Source organism: Sciurus vulgaris (assembly GCF_902686455.1).
Source record: "Sciurus vulgaris genome assembly, chromosome: 6".
NCBI lineage: Eukaryota > Metazoa > Chordata > Mammalia > Rodentia > Sciuridae > Sciurus > Sciurus vulgaris.
In genome coordinates, this window is record NC_136466.1 from 62662956 (window position 1) to 62676619 (window position 13664).

Here is a 13664-nt window from a genome sequence, read left to right on the forward strand (position 1 = left end):
TGCCAGGCTCTCATGATCTGGAAACATTTTTTTTTTTTTTTTTTTGCAATATCTGAGTCAGAATGTAAAACCTTTAATTTCCAAAGATCAAGATATGCCTCAAACCCTTGAACACTTTAAAAAACAAGTATTTATTATCTTGTGCCAAGTTGTCTAACGTACTTATTTTTTTTGAGAAGGGGCATTTTACCCTGAGTTACATATATAGCTTTTTTATTTATTTACTTAGAGACAGGGTCTTGGTAAATTGCTCAGGCTGACCTCAAACAAGAAATCTTCCTACCTCAGTCTCTCAAGTTGCTGGGATTACAGGTGTTCACCACCTTTCCTGGCTTCTTGTTTTTATTGTAGGGTAAACCATATTACCTTTAAAATTCATCTTGGGCCTACTTTGTTTTTGACTTTAAATCTAGAGCTGTTTACTGTTAGAAAGTTTTTCCAAGCCTAGCATCCCAGAGACAATGTGTGAGGTCATCATATTCAACAAAATCAAGAGTTGATAAGAGGAAAAACAAGGATGCACAATTCTGGTGACAGGTGAAAACAAAAGCAAAAGCAAAAAACAAACAAACAAACAAACAAACAAACAACTAGCTTAGACTAAGAATGAGGTTGGAAGATAGTTATGTGTTGCTGTGGAACAAGCCACTCCGAACTTGGTGGTTCAGCCCACAAATCTGCACTTTGGGCGGAGCAGTGAGATCAGTTCATCTGTTCTATTTTGTGTTCTAGTGGCTGTTTTACTGGGGATGGGTGGAAAAGCTTTTATGATGGCTCAATGGCTAGCAAGATGATGCTGGCTCAGCTGAAAGCTCAGCTCCACTCCTACAGGCTACTTCGGCTTAATTTTGGCATGATTGTTAGGTTCTGAGTGTGCGCTTCTTAAGGAAGTGAAGCCATCAGTTCTTTTTTTTAAAGATTTGGGTCTAGAAACTGGCAGTGTGACTTCCACTGGATCCTACCTCCAAGGTAGGATCACAAACCTCCAAGGAGATTCATGTAGGGACATAGACCCTACCCCTCATTGTGTATTAGGGATTCTGAAGCCATTGTTTTAATACCATGGTGAACCTGAGAGTGTGGGTAAAACTCTGAGTGTATAGGAATAAGAGTACATTTATGAACTAGCACTGGGATATGGGAAATGATGGATTACAGAGCTGGGGTACAGATAGGACTGCAAGAATGATGAAAATGCAAGCCTGAATCCCAGGAAAGGTTAGCTCCAAAGAGAGCCTTTAGCCAGGGAACTGTATATGGGAGCCAACTGAGAAGCACAAGTAAAGACAAGGCCAGGCAGTCAGAAGTTGGGAAGAACACAGGGAAGGTAAAGGTCGGATCAAGGCCTTTTCAAGTAAATCTGATTAAGAGGATAGTTAGGAGTCTCTAAGTGCAGTACTGAAAGCTGGTAAGACAAATACAACCAAGAAGCAAACACAAGAAAATATGGTAATGCCACAGTGCAAGGCAGAAACAGGAATCCTGGAAATCAGAGAGGCAAACCAGAGGTAGAAAAATAGGAAGTCTTCAATACTAAGGTGGAAAGCCTAAACTCCCATCTACTTGGCTGTGCTACTGAGAGATCTCTGAGTACCTCTGCTGTGCAACTACATAGTGGGGCAGCAGTTAATGAAGTGATCCTAAGATACTGTACACAGCATGAATTAGGCAAAGACTCAAAACATCTGAACTTAAGCTTTAGGCATAGTTCAGTGGCAGAGGCCTTGCCTAGTATATAAGGCTCTGGGTTTGACTCCCCAAACCACAAAATAGAAACAACAAATAGGAAACACCTCAATTACAATTATTTCAATTCAGGTTTTATTAAAGTTATTTCTGAATATTACATTTCATCCTTACTTTCCCCTATTTAATTTTGCTTTAGTGTTTTAAGAACCTTTATTTATTTGTCAAATCCTGTCATAAATGAGAGCACCAAATAACTTAGTTGATGTCAAAGTGACTGACTGCTTTATGGCAGTAAGGAATAGTCAGTAAGATTTGTAGAATCCAAGTACGGAAAAACCAAAATCCCCCCTTCAAGCGAGCCAGAGTTTCCTTCCATATCATCTACCAGCTAATGTTTTTACACTTTACAATCAAGATGAAAATAATTAAAGAGCAAGATTACATTTTCTTTTTTTTTTTTTTTTTTTGCTACTTTAGTCTAAAAATGTGAGTTTCTTGTGGTATGGTTAATAAAAAACAAAAACACCCCCTAAAAAACCCACAAAAGAAACTGGAAGGAAAATAAGTCATTGTGAATGATTTGATTACGATTATTTTTAACCATTTGACCAGCTTTTCCCTTTCCCTAGACTTCAGGTAGCTATAGAAATGTAGGAAAAACAACACGGATTAAAAATAAATAAATATGAGGGCCTACTGTAGGAGGCAATTTGCACACTTCATTTATTCCTCACAGTATCACGAGAACATTTAATAAACAAAATAAACAAGCTTATAAGAGTGAAATGACTGGGGGTTAAAATCACATAGGTGATGGAGCTGGGTGGGTTTATGTTCAAGTGTACGCCTAGTAAGCCGAAGTTCTATTATGCTGCTTTGGCTCCCTAAAGCCCTTTGACTTGGGATTTTTTTTTTTTTTTTTTAAACTATTACCATTTCATCATCTAATTCAAAATTTATGCTTCAAGTCTGCCAAACTACTGAATAATAAAAGAACCTAAAATTATTCTCAATCTGCTTGCAAAAACAGGGCTTGGAAAAGTATCAGAAAACTCTTTCAGGTAATGAGAACCTTCCATTCCTAAAATTATAGTTAAACAGTTCACTGGTATGATAAATAGTAATCCCAAAACACATGTGGACAATTTAATTGACTCAATTTCTTATTCTTACCATCTGTCAATCTCACAGGAACAAAGGCAGAAAAGGACAAATTACTATAGTGAAATCTGAATGCTCATTAAATTTAGTGTGCACTTGGTGGAGTGTCAAAAACACCCTTGACTGCAATTTAAAAGTGCATGTTTACCAGTCCCTCCCCATTTGGTGCACACTAGAGGCACACCACCCTCAGTCTGTTTTTTTTTTGTGTGTTTAGATCTGATGAAGATGGTAGGGCCAGAGGGGATCCCTTTATTGATACATACACATATATGTGTAATGTCTTAGAATTGACTACATTGTCTAAGAGAATAACTTACTACCCCAAAAATATACTTCTTTGGAGTATTTTGAGTTGGATATTCTGAGAAACTGCAGACAGAGAAGTAGCTCTGAAAAGCTGCTCTTTTGTAAAATAAACTTTTACCTAGAAAGGAAACCTGTATTACTAAAGGTATCTGTATAAGAGGGGGCTGCTAGACAACTTTTGTTACCTGCCCTTTTTTGGTGTGTGTGGTGATGGAGATCAAACCCATGTTACCTTCTATCTGCATAATAAAACCACCTCTATTTACCGGTTTCCTCCATGTTCCCCACTCCCACTCACCTGCCAAGGCCCTGCTCTGTAGCTCAGGATGCTATAAGCTTGAACGATCTGACTCTTTTTAAGTATCATTATTTTGTGGAAGTCCCATGCACAGGTATACAATGAAATATGATTTTTCTCCTGTTAATCTGTCTTCAGTAAGTTTAATTTGTAGCCCAAAGAACCTAAAGGGTGGAGAGAAGCCAGTTTTTTGCTTTTACACAGGATCACCAAGTTCCAGTGACCAACTTAAACCTATATAATCTGGACATGTTGCAAGTGACTGTCTGCTGGGGATATATCTGTATGTAATCTTTAAATGTTTGAAATTAACATCTATACTTACTCCTTATACAAGCTCTTATTGAAGTTTGGTCACTAGTTTATAGACTCCCCCCCACCTACTTTGGGTCCAATCCTAAAAATACTAGATTCTTATACTTCAGAAGCTGAAAGGGTAAGATTAGAAGTCTCTCCTAACATTAAAATATGTGTAACTGACCTCCTTTCTAAAGCCTCACTGATGTTATTATTCATTAAGTCATTTATTTGACACATCTTTTACACAATACCAGTTGTAAGACTAAAAAAACCCCACAGAGGCCCATTAGCTTTAGGAGGTTAATAAAAGGGAAGCTAGATGTTTATACAAATGTGACTTAAGATGAATATAAAAACTAGGGATTAAAATTTATCAGGCTTGGGGATGTAGCATAGTGGGAGAGCACTAGTCTAGCATGCATGAGACCTTGGGTTCAATCCCCAGCACTGTAAAAACAAAAACAAAAAATAAAGTTTGTCAATGTCAAGAGAAGCAGTGATCTGTTAGTACCAATTAAAGAAAAAGAAAAAACAAAAACAAAAAAACTCAACATAACCAAGTGAAATGAGAAATTGTGGGAACACAACATTTTTGTCCCGATCACCTCTCCTCATAATTTAATATAGGAGCCTAAGGCAAATTTAACCAATAGGACATAGGAGATGGGGCTGGTGGAATGAGCAATTGTAGGTAATTACCAATACCCACTCATTTGGGTCATTAGTGTTGGTACTGCCTCAGTTTATCTGAAATTATTGTATACATAGGAAGGCTAAAAAAATAATTCCTTGCTTTAAAGGAATACAGAAATCTTTAATCTCCTGATGCTCCCTGCCTTCCAAATGGAATTGGAAAGGGGTAAGTATAGCAAAACAAAGCAGTATGAAGTCTAGCAGGGATTACAAGAACAAAGGATGGCTAAAGAGAAAAGAATAAAACAAAAAGGGGAAATCCTGAAAAATCTATGTTTATAAAAAACAATTCAAACAATCTAAATGTATACAAGTGTAAAGCTTTATCATCTAAATATCCAAAAGTTGAACTAATTCCTACTGTCTCCTTTTCCCACAACATACAAGACGCTATACAAGATACTGTACTAATTTCAACCATTCGTTGAAAATATACCATTAAAAAGAGGATTTTGGATTCAAAGTCATCAGAGTACCAATTTAAAAATAATTTTTGTAAACACATTTTGATAAAGGCCATAGGAACACTTGTCACATTGTTCAAATGCTCAATGGCAAGACTTCTGATGAGACCAAACAGGTCACATAAAATCAATAAGAGTATCATAGAAATAAAGCCAATATGACTAAATCCAAAACAGATCACATGAAGTACCTCATGTACATACAAACCTAGTTTAATAAATAAAGGAAACACAGGTGACTGCACTCTGGGAGAACATTCAGTTCTTCATGGTCTGTTCATAATCTTCTTTGAGACTCCACTGCCACTTCCACTTGAGCAAGTCTAATGGTACGGCCATGAAGTTTGTAGCCATCTTGTCTTACTAATGCCACTGTGCCAGGTTGTACCCCAACACCAGCTGGCACATGACAGACGAGTTCATGCTCATGAGGGTCATATTTATCACCAATGGGAGTCATCTTCTCCAGGCCATGCTTGGTAAACACACTTTTCAGCTTTGCTTCTAAAAGTGATAACCCTCGGAAAACTTTCTCCAGAGTGAGCTTTTCGTTCCCAGGTTCTGTTTCTTCAGAAATGCACTCAGTAGTCTTCTCCAAAATGTCTGCTACCTCCACCAAGTCCTTACAGAAACTCTGGATTCCTACAGAGACATCAGACACTTATGTTTGTAAGGTAATCACTCTTAGGAGAGGAGTATGGGGCAGGCCCAGATAGGGGGCTAGTATACTATATATAAAAGTGGGAGGGTTTCTTCACAGGACTCAAGGATCTTCCTCCTTTTCCACCCTAATCCAACTGACAAGTCTTTTTTAGAAGGTACAGGTGACCAGGAACCCTACTGGGAAATGGGGAAGAGAGTAAGAACCCAAGAACTAGTTAAATTTATATAGATCAAAAACCTGTTCTTTTAAAACTACTATTATTTTTGTTTCTTGTATTTTTATTGCTTTTCAGCTTTAGTATGGAGTTATATATATTTTGAAAATTCCTATCTCAGCTGTACAAAGGTCCCACTCTCAAAAGGGACATGAGATTTACAGTTGGCGGGGAGGCAATAAAAACGTCAATACTCTGCTAAGGATGTCAAGAGAGGTTTAGTTTTGAGGACTGGCTAACAATAAATGGAAGGTTAAGTCACATCAGTAGATGACATGAGTCTCCAACTGCTTATTGTGTAGCTGCTAGAGAGGGGTCACAAAATTTAGTCACGTGAATTGTTTCAGGATAAAAGGAAACTCAGTTGTTGAGAAATCCCATTCTTTCCAAATCTGTAAAATGCTCTTTCTTACAGAGACTAGGATAAGATTAGGATAAGAAATGGCATCATTAGAGATGTCTATGACACAATATCTAGTTGGGGCTGATGAGGGGCAAGGACTTTGTTAATTCAGGGACAGATTTACACACTGGTAGCTGCCTTAACTTTACTCAGAGGTAAGAAGAAAGATCAACAAGCAATATAAGTCATGGAAAAGGAGAGATCTAGGAAAACTCACTGCCTAGATAGAAGAGAAAGCCTAAAGGACACAGGAATTCCACTTTTAACTTCAAGGTGACAGAGCTTCTCCTCTCCCCCTGCTCCTTTTTTGCACTAGGGATTGAACCCAGGGGTACTTTCCCACTAAGCTACACTCTAGCACTCTTAATACAATTTTGAACACGGTAAGCTCCTGGGCTGACCTGTACATTGCCAAGGTAGAAGCCTTGCTTCAAGTCAGTAAAGCTGTATGAATCTGGGTAAATAGAATCCTAAGTTCTCTTGTCTGTATAACAAAGGTTCAGTCTCTGACTTTATTCTAATTATTGTATTACTTTGGTAGTTAGTGACTGCATAATCTCCAAAAAGAAAAATGGATCTTTGTGACCAAGAAGGTAGATTATTGAGAAAAAGAAAACCACCTCTGGAAGGTCAGATAGTCTTCACGCTATATCCCTTTAAAAACATTCTACTTTTCTTTTCTTCTACTTCCATGATTACCCAGTTATCTTCAATTTTCTAAGTATTTCTGGTCACTAAGAAGAAATGACCTAAGAGAATAACTTATGCTAGAAACATTTAACTCTAAAGTCAATCAGTTGGATTAACTATCAAATTCTTCTGGATTTAATTAACATCTTTTACTAGAAAGCCAATCAGTTGGCTTAACTATCAAATTCTTCTGGATTTAGTTAACATGGGTTTGTTTTCAGAAATCTTACTACCACTTGAGTATTGATATAATAAGCTAGTTCTAACTCAAAGTCTGACTTCTGATAAGCCCACTCACCCAGCTCCTCTCAAGTAGGTTGTACATGGAGTCCACAACAGCCATCTGAGGTTATCTGATTCTGTGATCTAAGCCTTTGTCTTCAAGCTATTTTATAACTCACCAAGTTGTACAGTACTGATAGTAATGCAAAAGATACTTGTCCACAGCAGGGAAAATTGTTTGGTAGTTCATTATTACACTATGGATATAAACCAATTTTGCTTCCATTAAGCACATTTCATATTCCTAACTGCTTATGAGCCTACTTTTCAGATTCTCTTCTGGATATCTTAATGATCTACTTGTTCATTATGCAGAATTGTTTGCATAAGCACTAGTGTACTGCAAATGTAGTGACTGTATATACTGAGAAAATAAAACAAAGGTTTGGTTAAAAAAAGGCCAATGTTGTTTTAGCAAAAGGTTAAGTTGACACCATTCCTGATAAGCAGCACAGAAAGCCTATGGGGATGGTGGAAGGCGTAAGAACCCAGATGTACTTTTACTGTGTTCAGTTTGCATGTGCTAAGTAAATGCCCTTCAACTGAAATACATTTCTCACCAAATATCTTGGCATCTTCCACACATCTCTGAGTTCTTCTCCTTATGTTTTCACAATCAGCTACAGCTCTCTGGTATCTCAGCTGAACATCAACAGCAACATGGAAAAGATGTGAGAAAATGCTTATCAGTGAATGTTTTGTTTACTTTATAATATCTCACTCTTTTGATTATTTGTTTTTCAAAATAAACCAGGAGTCGTACAAATCTTAGATCAGCCACTTCAGTAGGTCCCCAAAGGAAAGACCTGCTATATATAGTACACCTGATGGGCAGTCATTTAGCCTGCAAGAATGAATACAACAGTTTCCTTCCTTCCCTCTTTTTTGTTCTTTGAGGTACTGGAGGTCAAGCTCATACCAGGCAGGTGCTTTAGCACTGAGCTATAGTCCAGGACCTGAATATAAGCTTTCAAACTACTAATCTAGAGAAAAAACTTTCTATTTCACATCCAGTTAAATACTGTTAACCTTCAGTTTTCTTTCTCTGATTTCACTCTAGGACATCGGAGAGTAAGTTTTAAAAGTGTGTCATCTCTTTGAAGGCACTGATTTTAGCCTCTTTAGTCTTTTCATTCTTATAAATTCTAGTTCCTTTGATTGTTCTCCTAAAACAAGCTTTCCAGTGTCTTATCATTTTGAATGGCCTTGCTTCGGAACTACTCGTTAATATACTTATCTCCCTCCAAGTGTCAACCTAGAACTTGGTCCAGTATGTCTAATTTAGTCTGAGTAGCAGAATATAATAGTCAGTAACCTCACATATTGAATTTGAGTGTCTTCCACATGCCAGGCACCACGCTACCAAATATCAGATATGTAAGTGCTGTGATAAACAGGGAACGAAAAGGAGATGACTATCATCAGCTAGTGGCATTTTTGGGCTTCTAGATTTAAAAAAAAAAAAAAAAAATTTTTTTGCTGGGTACACCTAGCAATGAGAGGATAAGAGGTAGTTAAAGACTTAATCAGAGGAAATTTCATTTAAAAAATGACAAAGAAAAATTTACCTGGATATTTAAACCAGATAAAGATCAAATAATATAAAATTTACTCACTGTTAAATCCTGGACTTCCTTCTCCAGTTTAACAGCTTTTAGTTTTAAGGCTCGTTCAGCTAGAGAGGGCCCGAGCTCATCAGGAGGGTCGTCGGAACTGCAGTCTTCACCAGCAGTTCTTTGGGTGGCAGTGCTGAATGGGTGCAGCCATCCCCTAAAATAGGAGGGAGGTGGTAATAATGAAGAAATGATATCATATATACATAGAAAAGGCAAATTACAAAAAAGTTTAGAGACCCAAAAGTTCCCATACCACATCTCTAAAGATAGGGTTTTCAGTCACAGTAACAAATGAACACTATCAATTACTTACTAAGAATCAGGTACTGTTATATCTGTATCTTTTCATCTCACAACATGTAAGGTAAGTACTATTTTTTTTGGACTTTCTAAAAGAACATTTGTATCAATATTCAGTTCTTATTTCATACAATTCACCATTAAAAGGTTTTTAGTATATTCACAGTTGGGCAACTATCACAATTTGAGAACATCTTTATCATTATAAAAAAGAAAGCTTATACCCATAAGCCACTCACCATTTCTACCTAAATTCTCTGCTTTGTGCAAGTCTAACATATTTTTTATCTCCCACATATTTGCCTTTTATGGATGTTTAACTTAAATGGAACCAGACAATATGTGGTCATTTGGGAGTACTTTCTTTCACTTAGTGTGTTTAAGGTTCAGTCATAAAATTGCACTTACCAGTAAAATTTTTTTTTGTATGAGGGATTGAATTGGGGGTGATTAGCCACCGAGTCACATTCTCAGCCCTTTTTATTTTTGGAGACAGAGTCTTGCTAAGTTGCTGAGGCTGGCTTTGAACTTGTGATCCTCCTGCCTCAGCCTCCCAGGCCACTGGGATTACAGGTGTGTGCTATCACCCCCAGCTTTTCTTTTTTTTTTTTTTGTTTTTTAGACAGGGTCTCACTAAGTTGTTGAGGCTGGTCCAGAACTTGCAATCTTCCTACTTCAGCCTCCCAAGTCACTGGGATTACAGGCATATGACACAGTGCTTGCCCAATAAAACTTTTTTTATTGCTAAGTAATATTTTGTTGTATAGATACACCAACTTTTTATTCCATCTGTCAGGATATTTTGATTCTTTCCCGTTTTTTTACCTGTTATGAATCATCTCTATTTAACTAATGAAAAAACTGAGGCTGAGAGGTTTAATGCTTAATGATTTGCTCAAAATCACACACAGCTGGGCAAAGTGGTATATGACAGTAGTCCCAGTTACTAAGGAGGGTGAGGTAGAAGGATCATGAGGTCAGTCTGGGCAATGAAGCAAAACCGTTTCAAAAACAAAATAAAATATAAAACAAGAAACCCCCCACACAACTAGTGCTCTCTTGAGCCAGAATGCTGAGCTCCAGGTAGTAGAAATAGCCAGAAATAAGTAGACAAAAGTAATCAAAGAAGAAACAAAATACTCAGAATCAGAGAGGCAATATCAGAAGTGGAAACTGAAAACCACAAAGTCACAGTTTTGGTTCAACCCTTCATTTACAGAAGGGAAAAATTAAATCTAGTAAAGGGAGCTAAGTTATGCTTTGAATTCTAAGCCTTCTTGACCCCAAGTTCTATGGATTTTAGGGAAAGTAACTTGTGCTAAGAAAGAACATGTAAAATCAAGTCAATGAAGTGCTTATAAAATATTTGCTATGTGTTCAGCCTCTAGGCTAAATAAATAGGTGACTAAAACAGATCCTTGTATTCAACTACTTTTGCAATCTAGAATTTTGTACAGCCAATGAAACTGGTAAAGGCCTGGACACAATCAGAGGTAAATTCCTTAAATAAAGAAGTACTTGTCTTTCAGGAAGTGCCTCCAAAATCCATTCAAGTATGACTTAAAACTGATTTTTCAAGAATGGACTTGTGCAAAAGCCAGCCTGCCTGAAGTTTCAAGTTCAAAATCCTCCACACAGAACAGGCCCTTGAAAACAAACCACATGACCCTTGAAAAGGCATGATAACCATCTATTCCGTACAAAAGAACCCTAAAACTTTTCCTTACCCATCCAATCAATAAGCAGCCTCTCCACTCTTCCTTCCTACAAATTTTCCTGAAACCAACTGATTGGACAGGCAGATTTGAACTTTCTGCTCCTGACCTTCTTGTCAGTTGTCCTCACAATACAGTCCTTTCCTTGGGAAAAAGAAACAAAAAACTAGTGTGCTACAGTATTGGCTTGTGTGTATGCAGGGCCCTTGGTCAGTATCACTAAAAGTTTGACATTTAGTTCAGTTTACAAAGCAGGAAATTTAGACTAGGAGTTAGTTTGTAGCAGATCTTGAACTGTGGCAGTTCTGACCTCTAGTATGAGGAAGTTTTCATTACACATCCTGGATCCCGATAATTTGATAACAAGAAAAATCAATCTGTTGGTACAAGAGTTCTTTAAAACAAATAGTTTACATGAACAAGCAAATATTGGAGAATGGTCACTGAGGGGACATCTGAGCAAAGGGGTAAAGGAGTCTGCTTTAAGGACAAGGAAGAGCATTCAGGGCAGACTGAGGAGCTAGTTTAAAGGTATGAGCAAGAGGACTTTTATCTCCTGGCTGCTCTTGAATTCAATTATTATGATCTGGTGTCCAATTATATATGATTCCTAATTTTTCCTTCCCTCTAAAAGATCATTTAGCCTATTGAAAACAGATCAAAACATCCTCAGGGCAAATCTGCAGAGAACATGGCTAGAGGTCAGATTATCAAAGAGTTGTGGCTGAGCCCAATTCCTACTCCTTCAGATTAGGAGGAACTGGAGGAAGGGGGAAGCTTACCAGAAGGCATCATTTTTTCCTTCCTGATCATTTCTCTACCTCATCAACAAACTGCCAAAAAAAAAAAAAAAAAAAAAAAAAAGAAAACACAAAATAAAACCCACGAAATATTAAATTTAACTCCTCCCCTATGCTAGGGAAGGGTAGTTTGTCAGGTGTGTTAAGACAAAAAAGAAGAGACAAAATAGTTATGCAAATTTCTCAGATTTCCCTGACGCTAAACTTAACAATTTAGAGGTCTAATCCCATCCCATACTCAGTCATTTTAATTTTTTCCCCGGGAAGACAAACTGAGAAAAATGAACACCGTTCAGAAATAAAGGCACCGATGATTGACTCGGTCCGGGTTTTATCACTGCCAAAGTATTTAAGTTAAACCAATTTTCCTAAACCTGTTTCCTCAATTATTATACAAAAAGAACACCTATAGGTAGGAGGCATGGTAAGTGATCAAATAAAACCTGATGATGCCTAAAAGTAGCAGCTAGAATTTCACAGTATCTCAAAGGCAGAAGGGAGGGCTGTTTGAAGAAACCCGGTCCAATGCCTTTTACCAACCGGTAAAATGATGCCTGGGAAAAAGGTAAGGACCAGTGCCTAAGGGCACATGGAGTCAGAAGAATCAAGTGTTCTCAAACATCACTAATGAGAAGGGCCGGCGGAGGAGTAAATCTCCAATTCAGTAGGCGCTTCAGGCTCAAGAGACTTCCCACCTCCTAGGACATGACTCCATATCCACCCACTTCCTTCGCCCGGGAAAGAGGCGCGCCAGTGAACCTCAGTTTCCCCCTCTGTAAAATGGGGCCGTGAACGCCCAGTCGTGGAGGCCGTGAGGAATGGCTGGTCCTCTCGCTGCGCCAACTTACCCCTCGCCCTCCAGCCCATAATTGCCCTTTCTAGTGCGCTCGTCCGTTACAGCCTTCACGTCTCTGACTCTTCGCCCGAACGTTTACCTGCTACGCGAGGCCAGGAGGCGCTGCACCCGCCGCCGGACCGCCCACAGAGACCGCGCGGCCATGATCCAGACCGGAGAGGACCGGCGCGGCGCACGCGCACTCGCTCCAAGTGAAGAAGCGCGCTCCAAAACCACGCCTCCCGGTAGCCTTTGCGAGCGATTCCCTCTTAGGACGTCCGGACAAGAACGCGATACTTCCGGTTACCTAGTGCGCCACGCTGTTCTTCGAACCGAACGAAACACTTCCGGTTGTTAGCTCGTGGAGTTGGTAGTGTGGGTGTTTAGGTATGGAGAATCAGTATTAGGCACCGAACGACGAACAAAAGCGGCTGCGTCTCCTTAGAGCTCGCGAGAAGTTATAAACGATAGAGACAAGCGCAATATAAAATCGAAATATGACCAGAGTTTAAAGGTGAGGGACATAGCGATAGCGCTGCGGAGGCCTAGAAGACAAATATGGCCAAGTGTGAGGTTTTCCCAAAGGAAATGATATTGAGCTGAGAGCAAAAGAATTGGTAGATGAAAGGAGGGTAAAGTGATGGTGATGGGGAGGGGGCATATTTGCAAACACCCAGTGAAGAAGGAAGAGTATTGCAAACAAGGTACTGAAATACAGGGAAGGGGAGTAGCATAATCTGGATGGGTAGGACCATATCACGTGAATGGTGGAAAAAAAAACTGCAGCTCGAATGCTTTTTCCCCCACCACTTTTCCTTTTCTTCAATACCCTTATTTTCTGTCTTAGTGTGTACTGTTTTGTTTCCACTTACTAAAATTTAGGTTCCACTGGGGCAGAGATTTTTTTGTTAATTCCCAGTGAGCAGTGCCCTAATGTAGGTGCTCAACATTTCTTCTTGCTGAGTCAATCTTAAGTCTTACTTTCATTGCATTGAGAACATGTGATAAAGCCTTTGCATATTGTAAGGGTCACTTTGTTGTATGGACGAGAAGACCGGGTATAAGAAAATAAGTAGGGGAGATAAACTGTTGCAATAATAGCCCAGGCAGAGAGAGATGTGTTCTGCCCAGTATCACCTTAATGGAGAAACCTTTGTAACTACCCTGTCTAAAGTAGCTGTGTCCAAAATCCCTTGTTTCTTACTATTTTGTTTTGCTTCCTTTTTGTTAC

At 38.7% G+C, this 13664-nt stretch overlaps 1 protein-coding gene across 1 annotated transcript; it reads right to left on the bottom strand.

Annotated features, from left to right (window-relative positions):
* Window positions 1-1798: 1798 nt before the first annotated feature.
* Window positions 1799-13211, bottom strand: GRPEL2 (GrpE like 2, mitochondrial). The gene is made up of 4 exons (XM_079144353.1): window positions 12534-13211; window positions 8784-8937; window positions 7728-7809; window positions 1799-5556 (listed from the first exon to the last, which is right to left on the bottom strand). Exons 1-4 carry the CDS (start codon window positions 12596-12598, stop codon window positions 5192-5194), a joined length of 666 nt encoding a protein of 221 aa, XP_079000479.1. The 5' UTR covers window positions 12599-13211; the 3' UTR covers window positions 1799-5191.
* Between the last annotated feature and the right edge of the window lie 453 nt (window positions 13212-13664).

Coding starts and splice junctions, on each gene's coding strand:
- GRPEL2 (XM_079144353.1), bottom strand. CDS start 12,598: ATGGCCGCGCGGTCTCTGTGGGCGGTCCGGCGGCGGGTGCAGCGCCTC. Junction 8,938..12,533: donor CTCCTGGCCTCGCGTAGCAG/GTAAACGTTCGG, acceptor CTCCTATTTTAG/GGGATGGCTGCACCCATTCA. Junction 7,810..8,783: donor AGGAAGTCCAGGATTTAACA/GTGAGTAAATTT, acceptor GTTGATGTTCAG/CTGAGATACCAGAGAGCTGT.